Source organism: Adiantum capillus-veneris, chromosome 2 (genome assembly GCF_014529385.1).
Source record: "Adiantum capillus-veneris isolate H3 chromosome 2, ASM1452938v2, whole genome shotgun sequence".
NCBI classification, from domain to species: Eukaryota; Viridiplantae; Streptophyta; class Polypodiopsida; order Polypodiales; family Pteridaceae; genus Adiantum; species Adiantum capillus-veneris.
This window is the reverse complement of record NC_140932.1, coordinates 60,848,069-60,868,739: the sequence shown is the minus strand read 5'-3', so window position 1 is coordinate 60,868,739 and position 20,671 is coordinate 60,848,069. Positions and strand designations below refer to the sequence as shown.

At 42.5% G+C, this 20,671-nt stretch overlaps 1 protein-coding gene across 1 annotated transcript; it reads right to left on the bottom strand.

Moving 5' to 3' along the window:
- Window positions 1-16,217: 16,217 nt before the first annotated feature.
- LOC147462862 (uncharacterized) lies at window positions 16,218-18,202 on the bottom strand. Its single transcript, XM_086485798.1, has 2 exons — window positions 16,795-18,202; window positions 16,218-16,718 (listed from the first exon to the last, which is right to left on the bottom strand). Exons 1-2 carry the CDS (start codon window positions 17,753-17,755, stop codon window positions 16,360-16,362), a joined length of 1,320 nt encoding a protein of 439 aa, XP_086341924.1. The 5' UTR covers window positions 17,756-18,202; the 3' UTR covers window positions 16,218-16,359.
- Between the last annotated feature and the right edge of the window lie 2,469 nt (window positions 18,203-20,671).

Below are 20,671 nucleotides of genomic sequence, written 5' to 3'. Positions count from 1 at the left end.
CCAGCATGTAGCCGCATGCTTCATACTCCCTCCATGATTGTCCTGTTCATCCTTTCCAAAATTCCATTTTGTTGAGGTGTCCTTAGGGTTGTCCTTTGCCTCCGAGTTCCATTGCTAGCACAACAGCTTTCAAAAACTTGGCTGCAATATTCACCGCCATTGTCGGATCTGAGGCATTTAACCTTGGTACCTGTTTCATTCTCCATAAAGGCTTTCCACCTTTGAAATATGGAAAATACATCGGATTTATTCTTCATGACATAAACCCATGTTTTTCTAGTCGCATCGTCTATGAATGTTACATAGTACAATGAGCTACCAAGTGATGGTGTACTTGCAGGACCCCAAACATCAGAATGAACCAACTCAGGTTTTTTATTTTTTCTTTCATTTCTTGCTTTTTGAAATTTCACCCTCTTTTGTTTACCATAAACACAATCTTCACAGAATTGTAAGTCCACTTCTTTCAAACCTGGTAGAAGCTTCTTTGTTTGAAGGATTTGCATTCCTTTGGCACTCATATGCCCAAGCCGGTAGTTCCACACCACACTGTCAACTTCTGTAGTTGCTGCACAAGCTGAAGGTTGCGTGCTAACATTACACAAGTAAAGTGTACTGACATTTTCGCCTTTGGCAACCACCAAAGATCCCTTAGAGATCTTCCACCGTTTGTTTCCGAATGCAATGTTGTGACCTTCATCGTCTAATTGTCCTGTAGAGATCAAATTTTTGCAAAGAGAAGGAACATGCCTAGCATCTTTAAGCTTCCATTCATTTCCATTATAGCAGTTTTGACAAAAATTGTACCTTTTCCCTGACAATCGCACAAGCTTCATCATCTCCCAAGTATACATACCCAAAATTACCTTTGGTGTAGTCTTGGAAATGTTGCTTGTGTGGTGTCGCATGGAATGAAGCCCCGAAATCTACTATCCAGGAATTAGACACATTGTCTAATGAGAGAATTAGAGAATCTTGCTCTACTTTACCTGCCACATTGGCCTCCGATGTTGGCATGTTTTCTTGAGACTCTGTCTCCTTCTTCTTCTTGGACCAGCAATCCTTCTTGACGTGGCCCTTCTTGCCACAGTTCCAACATTCAAGAACTGACTTTGTGCTTGACTTGCTTCGTCTTGAGCGATCACGACCCTTTTGGTTTTTAAACCTCTCCTTAGGCCTTTCTCTTGTTTCTACTGACAATGCAGCACTTGATGATTCTTCTGTGCTTCTCCTTTGTATTTCCTCACTTAGGAGAACACCCACAACATCATCAAACTTAAGAGTATTTGTGCCAGAAATAGAATTACTTACAGCCATCACAAGGCTATCCCAACTATCCAGTAGAGATGATAGTATAAGGAGAGCTCGCACTTCATCATCGAAATTCATTTTCACCGATCGAAGTTGACTTATGTTTGTGTTAAATTCATTTAGGTATTCTGCAACTAAACCATTCTCTGCCATCTTTAGATTGAACAAGCGCTTCATAAGAAATACCTTATTGGATGCCGATGGTTTCTCGTAGAAGTTGTCAAGTGACTTCATCAAGTCCTCCGTGGTCTTCATCTTCGAAACATTGAAGGCCACCGTTGATACGAAGCTTAATCGGATTGTTCCCAGTGCCTTTCGATCAAGGACAATCCATGCTTCATCTACCATCGTTGCGGGCTTCTTTGCAAGACCGCCTACTGGCAAATAGAGGTCCTTCTGGTAGAGATAGTCTTCAATCTGCATCTTCCAATGTTGGTAGTTTTTGCCGTTGAACTTCTCAATCTTGAGCTTCCCTTCCTCCGCCAAACTCCCACTTAATTCAAGGAACCCTTTCCTTGAGATAATTTAGCTACAACAAACCTTGCTCTGATACCAATTGTTAGGAAATAAGACGTAGCTAAATATATATTTGGGTAGATTTCTTAATGGAGAGAGATAGATTTCACACAAAAGATTATAGAGTAGAGAGAGAGAGAGAGAGTACACACGATATACGTGGTTCGCCCACTGTGGGCTACGTCCACGGGAAAGCAGCCACTCAATGGCTTTAGTACTTCAAAACAAGAAGTAGTTTACAAAGGGATTATACCCTTAATAGAGCTCTCGCCTTGCTTCACTCTCACCACCTCACACTCACCTTGTTGCATCAACTTCACACTATGAAATGTGTGAGGAAATGGCCTTCTTTTATAGGCCAAAAGGTCTACCCTCTCTCATGAGAGGCAGCCATGTGTAGCCGCCCTTGTGTAGATAAGTACAAATCGGACCCTCCAATCCGCCCATGTGTGGCCGCCCTTGAGAAGACAAGTCCTCTTTTGAATTCGGCCACCGGCCAACCGACAGTTGTTTTCCGACCACTTTCCGGCCGCCGTCCGGCGAGGGAAAAACATTCTTGGGGGCTTCCGCCCCCGAGGCCCCTAAAGTTGCCCCTGATTTTTGGCCATGAAAATTTTGGCTTCCAGTGAGTGATTTTCCTTCACGCACGATGGCTTCTCCTCATAATGGGGGCCTTACAAATGTGCGCTTTTACCACAAAAAATTACAAGGGTAAATCCGACTGCAGCTAAGGGAGTCTCTTCGGGAGGGAGTGGACCCCACATTTCGTAATAGCTTAGCTAATGGAGACGCCACAAAGATGGCTCAGTCGGAGGATGAGGAGATCGGCCCAGAGGGGGACGCCCAACTGCTCCTCTCTCGGTTCCGCCTGTTTGGCAGCCCTCCACTCAATTTTTTCGCACGGAGAAGCCATCCTACCTCACTCTATTTGGAGAGGAAATTGATGCCCCAAAATCTTGCAATGCTCCCTAGGTGGGAGTCGGGCTCCTGGGGCAGGGGAGGCCCCATTGTGGCAACCGAGAGCCACATTCAAAGGGGAGAATTCCCTCAATGGATTAATGCTGTGTTGTCTTTTGGTTTGGCTTTCGAGATGTACTACGGATTCTGTGGTCTATTGAGGCATATGAGGCTATGCTTGAGGATGGGTTGGTTGGTGTTGGATCTTAGCTTGAAGATGGAGGTGGCACTACTAGATGTGGATGTAGTGGTGGACACACAACCTTGCTAAAATGAGCAAGGTTGTTTTGTGTGGAGGGTACATCACATGAATTTCCATAGAGTCATCAAAGACGTACTGCACATTGTGTGTGTGTGTGTGTGTGTGAGAGAGAGAGAGAGAGAGAGAGGCTTTTCGCATGCAAACAGAGGGTCTGGACTCTGTAATCTTTGTTTATTGCATGCATGATGAGAGAGGGGGAGGGACTAATAAAAGTTGGGAACAAAATATTAATGGATTTTATTAAGATTCTCTCTTTTAAGAAACACGAGGAGACAAGCATGCAACAGTTGATGCAACACTAACTTCTTGCCTATAGTTGACCTTCGATATTGTCTTTTGGGATCTTAGTAGATTCCTCATAAAAGCTAAATAAAATTCAACAGGATACTGATAGTGAAGAAATGAGTGACTTACAGAAGCTCTTGGTTGTGTGTGTTTTGATAAAGTGCCTCTTATTAACTCGCTCGATTTTATCATTGCTCGAAAAAGTTCGCTCGGATTTTGGGATTGCTTGGCATTTGGGCATGCAATAATGAAAGCCTAAAGACAAAAGTTCATGCCATTCATAGGTTGTTTAATCAGTTTGAAGAAGTGCAACTATATCATACTCCTAGGAAACAAAATGAAGATGCAGATTTACTTGCACAACATGCAGTTACATGTGTTGAGAAAGAAGTGCAGGTCATCATGGTGGCAGCAGCTGTCAAGCAACCAAAATACCAAGGATTGGAGTCATTGGTTCTCATTGTGAGCTACATTATGGAAGGGAGTTTCCACAAGATTTCACAAAAGCTCAAAAGAGGAGGCTCATGAAGAAGGCAAGTTCATATCTCTTCCTAGAAGGCTCCCTATCAAAGAGGGAAGCATCAAGTGTGCAAAAGAGTACCAACTATCGATGAAATTTCATCCATTCTAAAAGGTTTTCATGAAGAGGCATGTGGTGGTCATTTTTTGCAAGAGTTAGTTCTATGAAGAATATTTTGCTTGTGGGGTATGTTTGGCCAAGCTTGCATCTTTAATCATGAGTTTGTGGTAGATGCATTTATGTCAAATCTTCTCAAAACATAATTTGATGTGTAAAATTTGAAGTTATTATTACATGATCCAATAACTCTAGGACGCAAGGTTGGGGTTGGCATGGTATTCTTGTAGCCTCATTCTCCCTCTCAAGTAGAGTTGGGGGGATCTCAAGGAGGATTTAAAGACTTTCTTCTGGGCTCCACAATATCTGGAGCAATTGAAGGAGGATTTAAAGACTCGTTTCTTGGCTCCACAATATTTGGGCCAATTGAAGGAGGATTTAAAGACTCATTTCTTGGATCCACAATAAGCAATTGAAGGAGGTTTTGAAGACTTTCTTCTTAGCTCCAGAATAGCTGAAACAATTGAAGTAGGATCTTTTCTTGCTTCCTTACATGCATCTATGATAAATTACAACAAGCAAATCGTCCAACATTGCTGTAAAAGCTGTCACAACTTGAATAAAAATATAAGGTTGGTGCATGGCCCAAGGAAAATAGTGCTTGAAAATGGAACCTTTGAAAAGTGGGGCATTGATGCTATGGGTCCTCTTCCTAGAACAAAAAATGGTAAACTCTACATTCTAGTTGTTGTAGATTACATGACTAGGTGGGTAGAGGCTCAAAGTGTGGCAAGGGTAAATGGGAAAATAGTGAGAAGGTTTGTCTACACTAATATTTGTTGTAGATTTGACACACATCTGGAGATTGTTTGTGATAATGGTCTAGGGTTCAAGAAGGGTTTAGTCACAAAATTTTGTGAAGAGCTTCACATTCTACATCATCATAGCACACCCTACTACCCACAATCAGATGGTTTGGTAGAAAAGGCTAACAGTGTCATTGCAGGCATCATTAGAAAGATGGTGCAAAACAAGACAAAGTTGTGGGATGACTTCTTGAATGGTGCCTTGTGGGCATATCGAACCACATACATGGAGGCAAAAGAGTTTATACCATTTCACTTGGTGTATGGTAAAGAGGCTTTGCATCCATTTGAGCTCAACATTCCAACAATGCGACTTCATAGCAAAGTAGCACAAGATAATCAAGAAGCATGGATGGATTGACTTCTTACCTTAGTAGAGCTTGAGTGGAAAAGAGAAGCACCTTATGAGTGCTACAAGAGAAAATCTATACAAGCAAAAGAAAAGCTCAACAAGAAACTGAAGCACAAAGGCATCAAGGAAGGAAATCTTGTGCTAAGGTATGACAATCGACTTGATAATTGTTTCGATGCCAAGTTTGAGACTAGATGGAAGGGACCATACATTGTCAAAAAGGCTTTTTATTCAAGTTATTACCATCTCATGGACTTGAATGGTAAAGAGCACTCTAGGAAGGTAAACGGGTATCGGCTAAATCCCTACTTGGGTCGCCTTATACCAAAGGATCTACCAAAGAATTGTCAAAGATCTACTATCTCCTATAAGTTTTGTTGCATGATGCATGTGTGTAACTCAAGTCAAAGTGACAAGGAGCTACACAATGAAAATCTTGTCAAGATATCAAGAATCACAGAGGACTTGGAACCACTCTCTTTGAAAAATATGCCTCATGAAGTTACATGAATGTACCATCATCCTGGTGGAGGGCTAATGATAGCCGTTTTTCAGGTCTCCATAATTTCCACAGTGATCTACCTCGCCCTACCAAAATCTCCTAAACATTGTGGCTATCCCTACCTTTTCATTGTACATAGGTGTGTGTGAGTTAGGGTACTTTTCCCATATCTCCTTAAAAACCATCACTTAGCTAGTCACTGGGCTAGTTGAACCGAAAAAATAAATAAAAATAAAATCCAAAGTATATTATGGCCCTTTTGTGTATAAGTATCTCATTGTAATATAGGGCCTAGATAAAGGGATTTTTGGTTATAATGATTTAAGTATTTATTTGAATATATCTGTTAGGTATGTGTTATTTACCTAAGTATGGTATGTACATTTACTCACCATTATCATGATCTTTCTTAACATATATTCTATAAAAATTCATTTCATGCAGACTTCTCTTATTTTTGGTGTGAGGTTGTCCTTGAGCTGATTCAATAATGTATTTTGCTCTTGGAAAAAAGATTCTGACTTTGCCAACTAAGTATTTGCAATATTTAGCTAGATCTGTAGCCGTTGTATTGTAGAAGCTGAATCTTATAAAGAGGTTGTTGCGTCGTTAAACTATTGCTCTTGCTGTTGATTCTTTGTTTGGAGATCTTCTAAGTCCATTGCAGACCTTGCAATTAATTTGGCCAGTTCCGTTTCTTCGAGTTTCATGGCTTCTTCGTATGATTCATTACAAGTGTTTGCTGTTTTGAGCCTTTCATTTGAATGTCATAGTCGCTGATACAAATTGTGTAGTTGTTGGTGGAGAGCATATATATTGGCTTATTTTGTCCACCACATCTGGCTCATACTTGGCACATTCCTCTATGTCCTCCAGACTTTCCAATTTTCTTGAGTGGCTTGCTTCAAGTTGACCCACTGATGTGTCAAGAGCCTCGGTTGTGAGTGGTTCATCTAGCTGATTTGTTTGTGTGTTGTGCTCCTGGAAACTCAATTGGCTATGAAGTGTTGATTCTTGATGCCTCATGAAATTTGTGTTGGAATTAGGGTTTCAGAGAAACACACACAACTTGGAGAAGACGAAGGAAGCTCAAGGCACACAATAGAGAGTGTGTTACTTAGTGTGCAATGGAAAGATAGATATCCCTAGAGTGATGGGCGTATATACAATGCACGGGGGGAAAAACCTCCTAAAGAGGGAAAAAATGCCCCGGCAGTCCTAGTGTGTTCACACACATCACTACCACATGTATATGGTAACAAATCCCCCCTGGAGTTATGCGGTGAACGAGCGCTGGCACATGAGTAAAGGGAAGTGCCATGCCCTGAGGACAGGATTAGTCCACAAAGGGGAGTAAGCCCAAAGCTTTGCGGAAAGCTTCAAGCTTCTCATTCTTTATTTCCAAAGCGCATTACATATGTAGAAAAATGCTACAAGGGAGGGAACGACACAAAATTTGATAGCTTTCACATAGAGCAAGAAATGCAAACACTTCACCCCTCCATTGTAAGATGCATTGGATTTACCACCAAGGCCCCTTGGATCAAAATCTTCCCATACTACAATGGGGGCACCTTGGGAGACATGATGTGCCGCCTGCCATTTGCCCAAGGAACGTTCAGACGTTGCATGCACATGCTACAATATGGATGGATGACTTTGCCACCAGAAAATTATTACTTACCAGAGTGAGAGATACCCCTCCCCATGGGTCTATGCACAAAATGAGACAATGCCTTTGTGAAAAGATCTGCAAGGTTGTCCTGTGTTGGCACATAAGCCAAGCTGATCTCTCCTACTGAGAGCCTCTCCCTGACATAGTGGTAATGCACCTCAATGTGCTTTGTGAAAGCATGAAAAATTGGGTTCCTCGCAACTGCCAATGCGCTCTGACTGTCAGTGTAGATAGTGTTGGCAGTGTCCTGTCCAACACCCAAATCAGCCATAAGGCGTCTGAGCCATACACACTCAACCGTAGCTGTGAAGACTGCCCTGTACTCAGCCTCACAACTCAAAGTGGCCACAGTAGGTTGCTTCTTGCTCAAACATGATATACATGAATTGCCAAGCATGAAACAAAAACCACTTGTGGACACTCGTGTGTCAAAACAACCAGTCCAATCTGAGTCCGAAAAAGCATGTAAATCTGGCGGCAATGATCCCCCCTTGGGATAAAACAAGCCAAGATGTAAAGTGACACTAAGGTAGCGGAAAATCCTCTTGACAGCCTGCCAATGCTTAGACCCTGGGCTATGCATAAATTTGCTGACCTGTGAGACTGCAAATTGAATATCCGGCCTCTTGTTGCATACATAAATGAGGCAGCCAACAGCAGTTTGGTAAAGAGTGACATCAGCAGGATCACCAGCATCATGTAGACTCAACTTCAAACTTGTTTTCATGGGAGTGGCAATAGGTTTGCAATCCTCAAGTCCAAACTTACATAGCAATGTCTCTATGTAACTTTTCTGACACAAGGCAATACCACCATCACACTGCTTAAACTGTATACCCAAATAATGATGCAACAGCCCCAAATCTTTCATCTTGAAAGTAGCATTCAAATTATCCTTAAATTCAGCAATATGTCTCTCATTTGGTCCAGCGATCAACAAATCATCAACATAAAGAACCACAATGAGAAGTACATCACCCTCACACTTTACATACAATGTGCTTTCTGTTGGACTATTACAAAATCCTTGTTTGACCAAATGAGTGTCAGCTTTCTCATACCAAGCACGAGGAGATTGCTTCAACCCATACAAAGCCTTGTTACATTTGCACACTTTGTCCTCTTGTCCTTTTATGACAAAACCGCGAGGCTGCGTTACATAAACTTCCTCAAATATGTCACCATTCAAGAAAGCAGTAACAATGTCTGATTGATGTACATCCCAACCAAAATGAGCTGCCAATGCACATAGAAAACGCAGTAGTCATACGACAAGTGGGAGCAAAAGTCTCTTCATAATCTATGCCTTTTTGCTGTGCATAACCCTTTCCAACAAGTCGAGCCTTATGGCGATCGATCTCACCATCCAGCTTGCATTTCAACTTGTAAACCCATTTCGTACCAATGGCCTTTTTGCCAAGAGGCAAATCACATAAAGTCCATGTGTCATTTTCTATAAGTGCATCATATTCTGATTGCATGGCAGCCATCCAATTTTCTGAATTCTGTGCTTCATCAAAAGATAGAGGCTCCTCAACATCATGTAAACTAGACATAGCCAAAGCATAACAATCTGATGCATAAGATGCACGACGAGAGCCTGAATGCGTATGACTAGAAAAAGGTGAATCCAATTTACTATCACGCAAAGTGTGCAGCAACCATTTTGGCATACCTCTAGCGTGCTCATTTTCAGCCCTTTCCTCATCAAGTACATCATGTACATCTGCATCATTAATAGGCTAATCTAAAACATTTTTAGAAACCCCCATAGGCTGTACATTTGCCTCATTGGAACTTACATTCGTATTTCCACCACTGAAAAGAGGAAACAAAGTGTCATAAATGTCATGTGAGCTTACATTACTGTCTTTGGTACATGACAGCAAGGGCTGAACAGAATCTTCCACACACACTACATCCCGTGAAACCAGAATACGTTTTGTTTGCGGATGATACAACCTGTAACCTTTTCTTTCATCACTATAACAAAAAAAAATACATTTGACAGCCTTATCATCCAATTTTCTGTGCTGCACTTGTGGCACCAAAGCATATGTCAAACAGCCAAAAACACGCATAAGCTCAATAGAAGGCTTTCTATCATGCCATGCTTCATATGGAGTAATAGATTGCAAAGCTTTCGTAGGACACCTGTTAAGTACATAAGTGGCACACACGATGGCCTCAAGCCAAAAAGAATGTGGTAAAGCTTGACTTTTGACCATACATCGTGCCATTTCCGTCAGTGACCTGTTTTTCCTCTCAGCAACACCATTTTGCTGAGGTGTATAAGGCACTGTACATTGGTGTTTTATCCCACGACTAGCCAGAAATGCATTAAATTCATGAGACATATACTCCCCCCCTCGATCAGAACGGAGGGTGCCCATAGTACATTTCGAGATATTTTCAGCCGTAGCCAGAAATTGTTTGAAGCACATAAAAACTTCAGACTTCGCTTAAAGCGGAAATACCCATGAATGCCTGGAGTAATCATCAATGAAAGTCACGAAGTACAGGTAATTGCCCAAGGACGGAGTTTGCATGGGCCCAGAAACATCACTATGCACAAGCTGCAACCTGCATGTGGCCCGAACTGAACCATCCTTTGGAAATTTAGAACACTGCATCTTACCCAAAATACAACCTTCACAAACATGTTTGACAGGTGCTTCAAGAGGTGGCAAAGAAGCAACCATATCAGATTTCTGTAAACGCAGCAAACTGGAAAAATTCAGATGACCAAAACGTGCATGCCAAAGTTTTGCATCTGAAATAGCCCTTGAATCTGCAAAAACATTTGCAAAGTTTTGTCCACACTTGTCATACAAAGTGAGCTTATACAGCCCACGACACAAAAGCCCCGATGCAACAATCTCATCACCAAAACTGAGATCATGAACTGTACATCTGTCATCCACAAATTTGACTACAAGTCCAAGTCTAGCAAGTGCGGATACAGACAAGAGATTCTTCTTGATCCCAGGTACATAAAGTGCATCAACAAGTGTGAAGGAACTGCCATTAGTAGCAGTGAGCACAATCTTTCCAACTCCCTAAACTGGATAAGAGGCGTTATTGGCACAAGTGACTGAATTCCCATGAGGGACAGACTCGAGAGAGGTAAACAATTCACGATGTGAGGTAATTTGCTTTGTAGCACCACCGTTGAAATACCACACATGTGAATATGCAGCAACTGATAAGCATGCATCATGGACAGCAGGATTGTAAGTGCACTCTGCGCTAATCGCACATTCTGCATCAACATCAGCAACACAGTCTCCTTTCACAGAAGACTCAACAATGGCTGCATTTGTAGTGAAACCAGCATTTGTAGTGGAACCACCCTCTTTCTTCTTAGCCTCTTTGGCCTTCAACTTAGTACATGACTTGATCAAGTGATCATTGGCTTTACAATAATGGCAACGCATCATCTTTTTGCCCTTATCACCAAAATTACCAGACGAATTGCTGCCAGCAGAAGCATTAGGAACATAATTTTTTCCACTCGCAGCAGAACCATAAGAAGTGGCTGCATTACTGTTACCACCCTTTCTTTGAGAAGCAATAAAAGCCTGTTCAATTGCACGCTGCCTAGTCCTGTTTTTTCTGGAAAGTGACTCTTGCAACAGCAATGTGCATCAAACTTGACAACTTCAGGATTTCCTTGGGTCATAAGTATCCAAGTACTAGCAAAAGTCTGGTAGGAATCTGGTAAGGCATCAAGATCAGTCTGCACAAGGGAACTATCTGAAATGACTTCACGTGCAGAAATAAGCTGCTCATTGATATCCTTGACACTAGCAAGGAAAGTGTCCATATCATCTTCCTCATGCATAATCTTCGACTCCAGCTCTTTACGCAGCAAAGCAATTTTAGCCTCATTGCGGCTTGCATAAAGACCTGCTAAAATATCCCAAGCCTGTTTTGCAGATTTTGCTGAACGGAGAAACAATGGTGCGCTTCACAGACAACGCAATCAATGCACGAGCCTGTGCATCCTTAACATCCCAAGGAGATTGTTCTACCGTAGGCAAAACAACTCTAACAGCTGCAATCCTTGCAGCGAGACCTGCAACATCCTCAACATCGCCTACATCCTCAGAACTAGGACGTACATCAATGCCTTGCACAATGTTCCAGACACCCTTTGACACAAGAACATGTTGCATCATATAAACCCACATAGGGTAGTTGTCCCCATCCAACCTGTCCTCAGCAGCAAACATCTTGAACACATCTGTGTTGTTGTTGTCAGCCATGGTAAATGTTGCACCTGATGTGAAAACTGCCCGAAAATAGGAGAAACGGATCAGGAACAACCTATGCTATATAGCACAAACCGTAGAACACTATAAGGCACCTGTTATGCAAAAAACGGCACTGACAGAAATTCTGCACAAAATGACGAAATAGCCTGTGTAGTACTGCCTGTAGTGGAAACACAGGCCGAAATGAGCCCAAATCAAAATTCTGAGCCCAAATCAAAATGCGAACGCTCACCAAAGCTCATTGAAATCGGAGAAAGTGAGCAGGCGTGTGCTGGAGGAGCTGGCGACTAAGCCTGGGAGGACGTGACCTGCTCTGATACCAATTGTTGGAATTAGGGTTGCAGAGAAACACACACAGCTTGGAGAAGACGAAGGAAGCTCAAGGCACACAATAGAGAGTGCGTTACTTAGTGTGCAATGGAAAGATAGATAGCCCTAGAGTGATGGGCGTATATACAATGCACGGGGGAAAAAACCTCCTAAAGAGGGAAAAAATGCCCCGGCGGTCCTAGTGTGTTCACACACATCACTACCACATGTATATGGTAACAATTTGGTCTCACTTGACATGCTAAAATTCAGTTCTGGCCACTATTAGTCTCTTTGGTGCGGTAAAGTATATTGGAAAGTATTTATGTATGAAATAAGTGTACGAGTGTGATGTAGGCTTTGTGATGGGTAGGGGGATCATGTTAATGTGATCATGCCAATGCTTCTAACCTAGAAGATTATCTTTGGTGCGCCTGAGTTATAGTTTACAATTTACTATAACTTAGGCCCTAGTCTTAGCCTATAACTTAGGCCTCCTATTGCTCTTCTGGTCGGCAATGTGATAATCCAAATGCTTCTAAACTCAATTAGAAACTTACCACTCATGGCTAGAGTGAGTAATAGCTCATAGATGGTGCATACAAGAGCGTGCAAGGTTATCAAAGTCCACAACCCAAAGCTCTCTCTCTAAAGGCTAGAATGAGAATGAGAGGGAAAATGGCCTAAGGTACTATACATGCCTAGACTTTTCTGACACCACTCGTCCAATACCTACCCAATGAGCTTAGTAGTCCTCACAGTGTACTCTCTGGTCGAAATTTTGTGAAGACTGACATCCATGGATCTTTCTGTCGCAATTTGTTCTAGATGATTAGTGAGTCGAAATGGTCGTCGAGTTTTTTAGTCGTAATTTTAAAAAAAATTGGCCTTTCCATTGTGGTGTTTTAAATCGGAATCCAATTCTGACATTCTTGCTTACTTATTTTATTTATTTTGGATTTTATTATCTTTTATTAGCAAAAATTGAAGAAAATTAACCAAATTACTCAAATTTTCATAGAGAATAGATATGCATCTGGTAAGTCATCGTCTACCCCTTTAGGTGCTTCCCTGATGGTTAGTGGTGATAGATGATCTGCTCTTTGGTGTGTTGTGCCTTTTTTTATTACACCTGTGAAGTCAAAGTTGAGTAGTCCTTCTTGCGTTACATGGTTTATTCACCAAATATAGTAAGGCTTGATGGTCGACAAAAAAGACAAACTTGTTAGCTAGCAAGTAGTATCATAACTTCTTGACTGAATACAGCATACCAAGACCTTCCCTTGCAGTTGTTGTATAGCTCTTTTTTGATAGATTTAATTATCAACTAGCGTAGGAGATAGGAAAATCCATGGTTCCTTCTCCTAGGTGAGCTAAGATGCATCCAATAGAAAAAATTGAAGCATCGACATGCAGATGGAACACATTGTTCTAGTCTAGAGCTTTCAGTATTGGTGTTGTGGTCAAAGCTTACTCAAGCCTTTGGAATGATTCCTCACGTTTGTCAGTCCATTCAAATTGAGTGATAAGGCTATATATGGGCTTAGTAATTACTGCATATATGTAGATAAATCTACGATACTAACCACAATGTACCATAAATGCATGAACTTCTTTGACTGATGTTGACCTAGCCATTTCCGTGATCGCTACCACCTTCTTCAGGTTTGTGGCTATACCATTTTTTGACACAATATGTCCAAGAATTTTGCCTTGTCTAACCATAAAAACATATTTTTCAAGATTTAAGCAAATCCTACACAGACGGAATTTCTCAAAGGCACGTCGTAAATGTTCAAAATGACTTTGTCAATTTGTGGAGTTCACACAAAGATCGTCCATGTACACTTCCAAGACATTCCATAGAAATTCCTTAAAAGCATGGCTCATCAGCCTTCGAAATGTTGTTGGTACATTGGTCAAACCAAAAGGCATAATTCAGTAAGCAAAAATCCCCCATTCTCTAGCGAAAGTTTTTTTATGTTGATCTTTTGGATCTACAGTCAGTTGGTTGTATCCAGAGAAGCCATCCAAAAACATATAAGCTTCTTTACCAGCTACTCATTCTAACACATGATCTATGATGGAAAGAGGATAGTTATCTTGTATAGTGACGACGCTCACCTTAGTAGAGGTTTACACACACTCTAAGTTTTCCATTCTTTTAGGCACTTCAACAATTGGTGATACCCAATCATGTGTTCTATTTCATAGATGAACTCGGCCTCTTTGAGTTTCTCAACCTCTTCCTTGATTTTTTAGTATGTCTCATTAGAGGTGTATGGTCTTTGTCTACTCGGCTTAGCATCAGCTCCCAATAGGGATAGTATGCTGGCATATGCAAGATCCACCCCTTTAAGATCTTTTTAAGACCATACAAATACATCTCTATATTACTTTGACTTTCTAATGAGAATCTCTTCTTCTTCTTGCGAGATAGATCCATAGCTATGTATGCGGGTTTTGGCTCTTCTCCAGGTTCTAAAAGGTCAATTTGCTTGGCGTTCTTACACCCCTTATAAGATTTTCCCAGTTCGTTTGATTTTCGCAAGGGTTGCTCAACAATGCAAAGTGTACTTTTTATAATCATATGGAACATTGATTTCTCCTGGTTTGTCACTATTCGGTTTCATCTCTGTGGTCCACACTTTTGTCAAGGTCCATTTCATTTCTTTGTATTTTTCTTTATGCTTCCTTTCTCTCTCTCTCTCTCTCACACACACACACACACACACACACACACACACACACACTCAAGAGAGGAGCTTCACAACATTGATGGAGACTACAACAGAGGACTCGAGCCATACTATCTCGACATCCAAAGTATAGATGAGGATGGATTCATCACCCATTGTATCTCTCTCTTGTATTCGGCACCCATTGTATCAGTGATGACACATACCCTACATAGTTCTAGCTAGTAACACTTCAAGATTCAATTTAGTATCTTTTTTTCTAGTCAGACATGCTATCAGATTCACTAGTTTGTAACAGATTGGTCTCATGGGTCATTTTGACCATTTGAAGATGTTAATATATCATTTCATTTCATTTCTGTATGTGTGTTTGTGTGTGTGTGTGTGTGTGTGTGTGTGTGTGTGTGTGTGTGGCAGCCCTCCTTCGGAAGAGGGAGATGCTGAAGGGGAAGAGAGAGACGTGTGGCACGGGTGGCGCGGAGAAGCATCAATGCCCCGTCGAAAGGGGTAGAAGGGGACGGATGGCACACGCTTCATTGTTGCTTGCTGCCATGTCTGTGAAATGTTGCCTGAGCAAAAATCGCCCCCACGACAAGTTTGGAGAGATAATAGTCATGGCTATTGAAAAATCGCTCCCGCAAACAGATTGATGGAGAGAATAATAGTCATCGCTATTGAAAAATGATATTTACTTCTATAGAGGTTTAGTCGCCATGTATGCTAAATGTAGGTATTTTTGAAAGCACGAGTTGTTTTATGAGAATTCCTTTCTTGAAAATTTGACTGCAGGATATACAATATGGAAAGGGTTGGGGAGAAATGGGCTATTTATAGCCAATGTAGAGCAAAAGATTGAATGTAGGTGTAGCTGCTCATTGGCATAGGTCCGAAAGTACAAAAGCTTTTTTGTAGCAAGGACGCCCAAGAGGGAAAGAGGCAGTAAACGAGTGAGGGTTTGTCTCAACAACATTGTGTTGTTTTCAACAAGTACAGTGAGAGGGTTTCAAGTGTACAATATACTCAACAAGAGCAGCAAAGGGCCATCAAGCAATATCTAGAAAGCATGAAGCAAGGTGGTTTGTCCCATGTTTTACACTATCCATGAAATAAAGTTATATGCATATAGGATCACATTACTTGCATCTATTTGCTCCCTCTGTCTTAGAAATGTTCTAGAAATGTTCTTTGGGATTGAAATTTCTCTTCCTTCGACTCTCGCGACCCACTAGTGCTTAAAATACAGCATTTTTGTGGCCCATTCCAACCTGATCACAATAATAGAGCGGCTTGCGAGTAAGCGGTGGTAAGGCCCTCGTTTCCGATCCAGCTCTGTAGGTTGCTTCCATTGCGATAGTATGCATGGCAATCCCACCACCCATCCTTCCTCCGCAGCCCCAAAAGCTCTTCCCGCTCTGTCTGGCTCGCTTCTTGTAGCCCAGTCAGCCTGCATGCCCGCATGCACATGGCCAACGCAAGGGCATCGCCACCGCTCCTCCTCCACGTGCCTGCTGCTCTGTGCTCTTGCAGCCGAGCTACCAATAGCCCTCTCATCCCGCTCCTCGTAAAGTGCTCCTTGAACCCATGCACAAGCCTTGCCACATGCAGCAGAAAGGCTTCCCCTATACAGTAATATAGCGTTCCATCTTTATATGCTCTGTGCAGGAGCACGCTTTGCACAAACCTCTCGCTCACCTCCACCTCTTTCCCCCTATCCGCAAGATGGAAGAGGTAGACTGCATTTGTGACCACCACGGGGTCTATCCGTGGCCGCTCAGGGTCGAAGTATACTTGCAAAACACCATCGTCTCTGCTCACATACTCCAGCATCTTGTCCAGCACTTTGTGGATTGTTTCCATGCTCACCTTGCCGAACTTGTACAATACTGACAGCCCAATGGATGTGGTGTCGAGGTCGTCTGGCAGCCCGATCATACCCACAGAGGAAATTCGTTTTATTTATGAAGCATATCAGTCCATTAGCAGGAGGTGATTGCATTGGTAAGAACAAGGGGTCATTGAGGACTTCTGCAATTAAAAACTGTGCGAAATTGTCCCATATCCGCACTCCTTCAAAGGTGAGAGAGAGAAGCTGGTATGCACTTCTGGTTGGATGTGAAGGCTCTTGGTGATCTGCAGTAATTGCATGGTTAATAACACTTTGATGCAGGGGCTACACTCAAGCAACGAAAAGAAAGAATTTAAATACCAAGTGTTCTAGGAGGACTCTCAGCGCTGTGATGATTGGCATTATCTGACATGCTTTTTTCTGTTAAAAGTGATGGGTTAGAATCTTGAGGGCATGTATTTTCAGAAAATTTCTTGTTATGAAGATGCTGCTGGCTCATGACGTTGCTGGGCGAATTGCAAGAGTTAATTATATGGACGTAAATTGCTGTGGTGAAACTTGCACATAAAGTGTTTACAGCTCCCACTTGTGGCGTACTGTGTGGTTGAGGAATTAGTGGGGTAAGAGCCTCTAGGTTGGCCAATTCTTCTAAGTTGATGCGTCTTGCAAAAGGATTGATGCGGGCAATGAGTTGATGTGGCTGGATAAGAGCAGCATGCATGCCAACAGATCGGGCTGCAACGATGCTCTGCATGTCACAGGCATCCAAATACATACAGTGATGCGCATGGCGGATGCCCGCCTTTTGCAAGGCGACTTGCATGAATTGCTGAGAGGTCTTACCGACGCCTTCTTCACCAGAGATAATTATAGTGTCGAACCGGGCAAAGGCAGTCGGGAGTCGGCTCTGCAACATGCACATCTCCTCACGGGTAGCATTGGTCGTGCAAACAAGCTTTAGATTGAGCTGGTCTCGCAAATTGTCCAGCAGCTTTGCCATATCAGGCAGCTCTCGCAAACTATACGGGCTCCGAGCATGTGACATTGAGGTTGCAATTGTTTTTGCCAGTGCACAATCATCTATATTGGCCATCGATGTTTTCACGAAGGGTAGCTCAGCCAGAGCCACAGCAGCCTCCTCTAAGGTGGGAATGTGGCCACGCTCATATCTCTGCCAGATGCCACTCAGTAGCATGCGTCTCATGAGCTTTGGAGGGATGGGTGGGACAGGGCTGCCATATTGCGGTGGATATTCATCATGTGCAGGTAGCAGCACCAGACCCAAAGGGTCCAACAACACAAACTCCAAATGAGGACTCATTGACAAAATCTAGTGCAGCTAGCTGGAGCTTGTAGAGGAGGAATGTGGCTCAAAGAGAGAAGGGACCCGAGAGAGAGAGAGAGAGAGAGAGAGAGAGAGAGAGAAGCACATAGAGGGGTGCAAGCAAGATGAAACAAGAAGACGATAGGAACTGAATGCTATGTATTGATCTACAGGCGTGTAGTTATATACATGAGCTAGGGCAATTACAAGGCCACATGATGTTTATTGGGTTGCGGGCCGTTGTGCCAACTAGGATGATGCTTATGTGATGATGTGGACTATTTTTCCCACATGCCCTTGTACGACACATCGTCCATACAGATGCATGTGTAGCCTAAGCTCATAATGAGAGATGCAATCTATTGTATGCTCATACCGTCAAAATCGGGGGTCGGCGGGCTGCAAACTACAGTTGCACATCCACCTGCCGTTATTCAGCAGAATTTCCGAGCACACCGTGGGATCAACACGTCAGCACAAAGTCACAAAGACTCCAGGCCAATGTAGCGACTCCTCAGAGGAGAGAGTTGCCATTCCTGCAGTCACTAGTGCAGAGCCTGACACCTCAGCAACGGGAATCTGCTCACAGACCGACAAGTTAGTAGCATTTTACGTTGGCCCATCGACACCCCCGATATTTGACGGTGTAGGGAATGGTCCTTCAGTGACCATTCCCACGAAATAATTGTGACCGCAAGGCGAGCGGCGGGGTTGTGACCGCATGACGAGCGACGGGGAGGCCACGAGCCATGGCGAGAGCAATCCCCATTACTCGCCATGCGGTCACAATTATTTCGTGGGAATGGTCACTGAAGGACCATTCCCGGCCGGTCGTCAAGGGTCATGGGAGAGGGGGACCTGCACTCACAACCTTCCTGTACATTCGAAATTGCTTGACAGTGCTAACGTGCACAGCTTGCATAGATTCAGGGGTTGAGGTGGCGGCTGCTCAACGATAGTGTGGAATCCAGATTACACGTGCTGAGCTGAGCTGTCAAGTTGTGAAGGCATTAGCTGAGGTGTCACTCATCCGAAAACTCTACCTCCTCATTCCGCGCAGTAATCGCAACTAAATAGAGGGTTGTGATCAGCAGTCCCCCTCCCCACGACCTTGACGATCGGGAATGGTCTATGAGTGATCATTCCTTCCACTGCTCCCGCCATGGCTCCCAGCTTCTTCCCGTAATCGCCTTGCGGTCACAATGATTAAGGGGAATGGTCACTGACGAGCCATTCCCTACACCTTCTCAATCTCTTCCGTGACAAAGATGAGCTCACACCACATTTTCCTATGCAAATTCTTTGCACTTCTACTTGAGTCACTCTTAAAGTGTTCAAGCTAACTATTTTTTATAGCTTGTAAAAAATTCTCGTTTCTCTTAGATTCCAATTTCAAAGGTATTCACAATAGGTATTTTTTAAGCCTTGTAAATTTTCTCCATAGCTATATGAGCTCACGTTAGCTCACTCTATCTCAAATTCAAAGATTCTAATCAACCCTCTCATCATATGGACAAGGACAACACAAGCTCATCTCTCTCTCTCTCTCTCTCTCTCTCTCTCCACAAGCATGTATTGCGAGAGAGAGAGAGAGAGAGAGAGAGAGAGAGAGAGAGAGAGAGAGAGATTCATGTGCAGAGAAATGAAAATGAAATGAAATGCTATATTAATGTCTTCAAAAGGCCAAAATGACCTACGAGACCAAAAGGTTACATTCATGTGTGACTCTAGTACAATGTCAAGGGAACGTAGAGATAAAATAAATGAGGGTGCCTAGAGTGGGTAGGTATGTAAGTCTAACCTACATCCTCATCATCATATCAACAACCTCATCACATTATACATGAGCTCAAAACATATGGGGAGGGGTACAATCACATGAGGGCTAACATAGTGCACAATGGGGAAAGTAGACAATGTTGATCATCCCATGAAACCTCTCATGGGTCTATGCAGTATGGCCTCAGTGTCCTCCATGGTCAGCTTCCTAAGGGGGAGAGGGGGAGAGATGTCACTCAATGATGCGCCTAGCCTTTGCAACACTCATCAATTTTGCCTCTACAACACTTCTCATCGAGAAGTCACTCAATGATGCGCCTCGCCTTTGCTACAGTCATCAATTTTGCCTCTACAACACATCTCATCGAGAAAGTAGGTACATTGAATACAACACGAAGATATGTACAGCACAAAGATATGTTTAAGAGTTTACATACTTCACTATCTCATGTCCATATGTAAAAATAGGTGTTGCTCTTCTGACCCATTGCACTGCAATATTGAACACCATCACCTTGGTTTTTACAAGGTTGACGGAGGGCCCATGTTCATGTACATTAGCATTTTAAAATGCATCTAGATATCTCTCAATACCCTCTAGAGAGTCTGAAATAATCACAATATCATTGGCATAAAAAGATAGAGGTATCAGTGTGCGTGGCAACTGTGCTCCTCTTCCCCTACGATCTCAATATATTCAAAAATCTCATCAATATAAAATTCCAACAAAGCCGGAGAAAGTGGGCTTCCCTGCTTCACTCCAATAATAGAGTGAACATGGTCTGAAAGACTCTTTGTTATACATACTCTCCCTATAAGTATCTCTATTATTTACATTAAAAACAAAGGCATGGCTCAATTTGTTTCACTAGTTTTGTACCTAGGCTGTGTATTAATTAGCTTGTAGAAGCTTTCAACTTAAGAATGAAGTTTTTCAATGTGAAAAGTGGAATTAATATTATCTCGATTAGGACTGGAATTTTTTATGGTTATGAGATATATGAGTGAAAAATATTTGCACTAGCAATATAGAATGTAGAATGATTTTTTTAACCTACTTTGAGGCTTCTTTGTGAAGACTTGCCTCCAATTCCATCTTTTTCTGTACCATCTAGAAAGAAACATTGTGCTTCT

What these genes read in the sequence shown, in the direction of transcription:
- LOC147462862 (XM_086485798.1), bottom strand. Translation starts at nt 17,755, where the DNA reads ATGAGTCCTCATTTGGAGTTTGTGTTGTTGGACCCTTTGGGTCTGGTG. An exon ending in GAGTCCTCCTAGAACACTTG is followed by an intron (nt 16,719 to 16,794) that starts GTATTTAAATTC and finishes CAATTACTGCAG; the next exon opens with ATCACCAAGAGCCTTCACAT.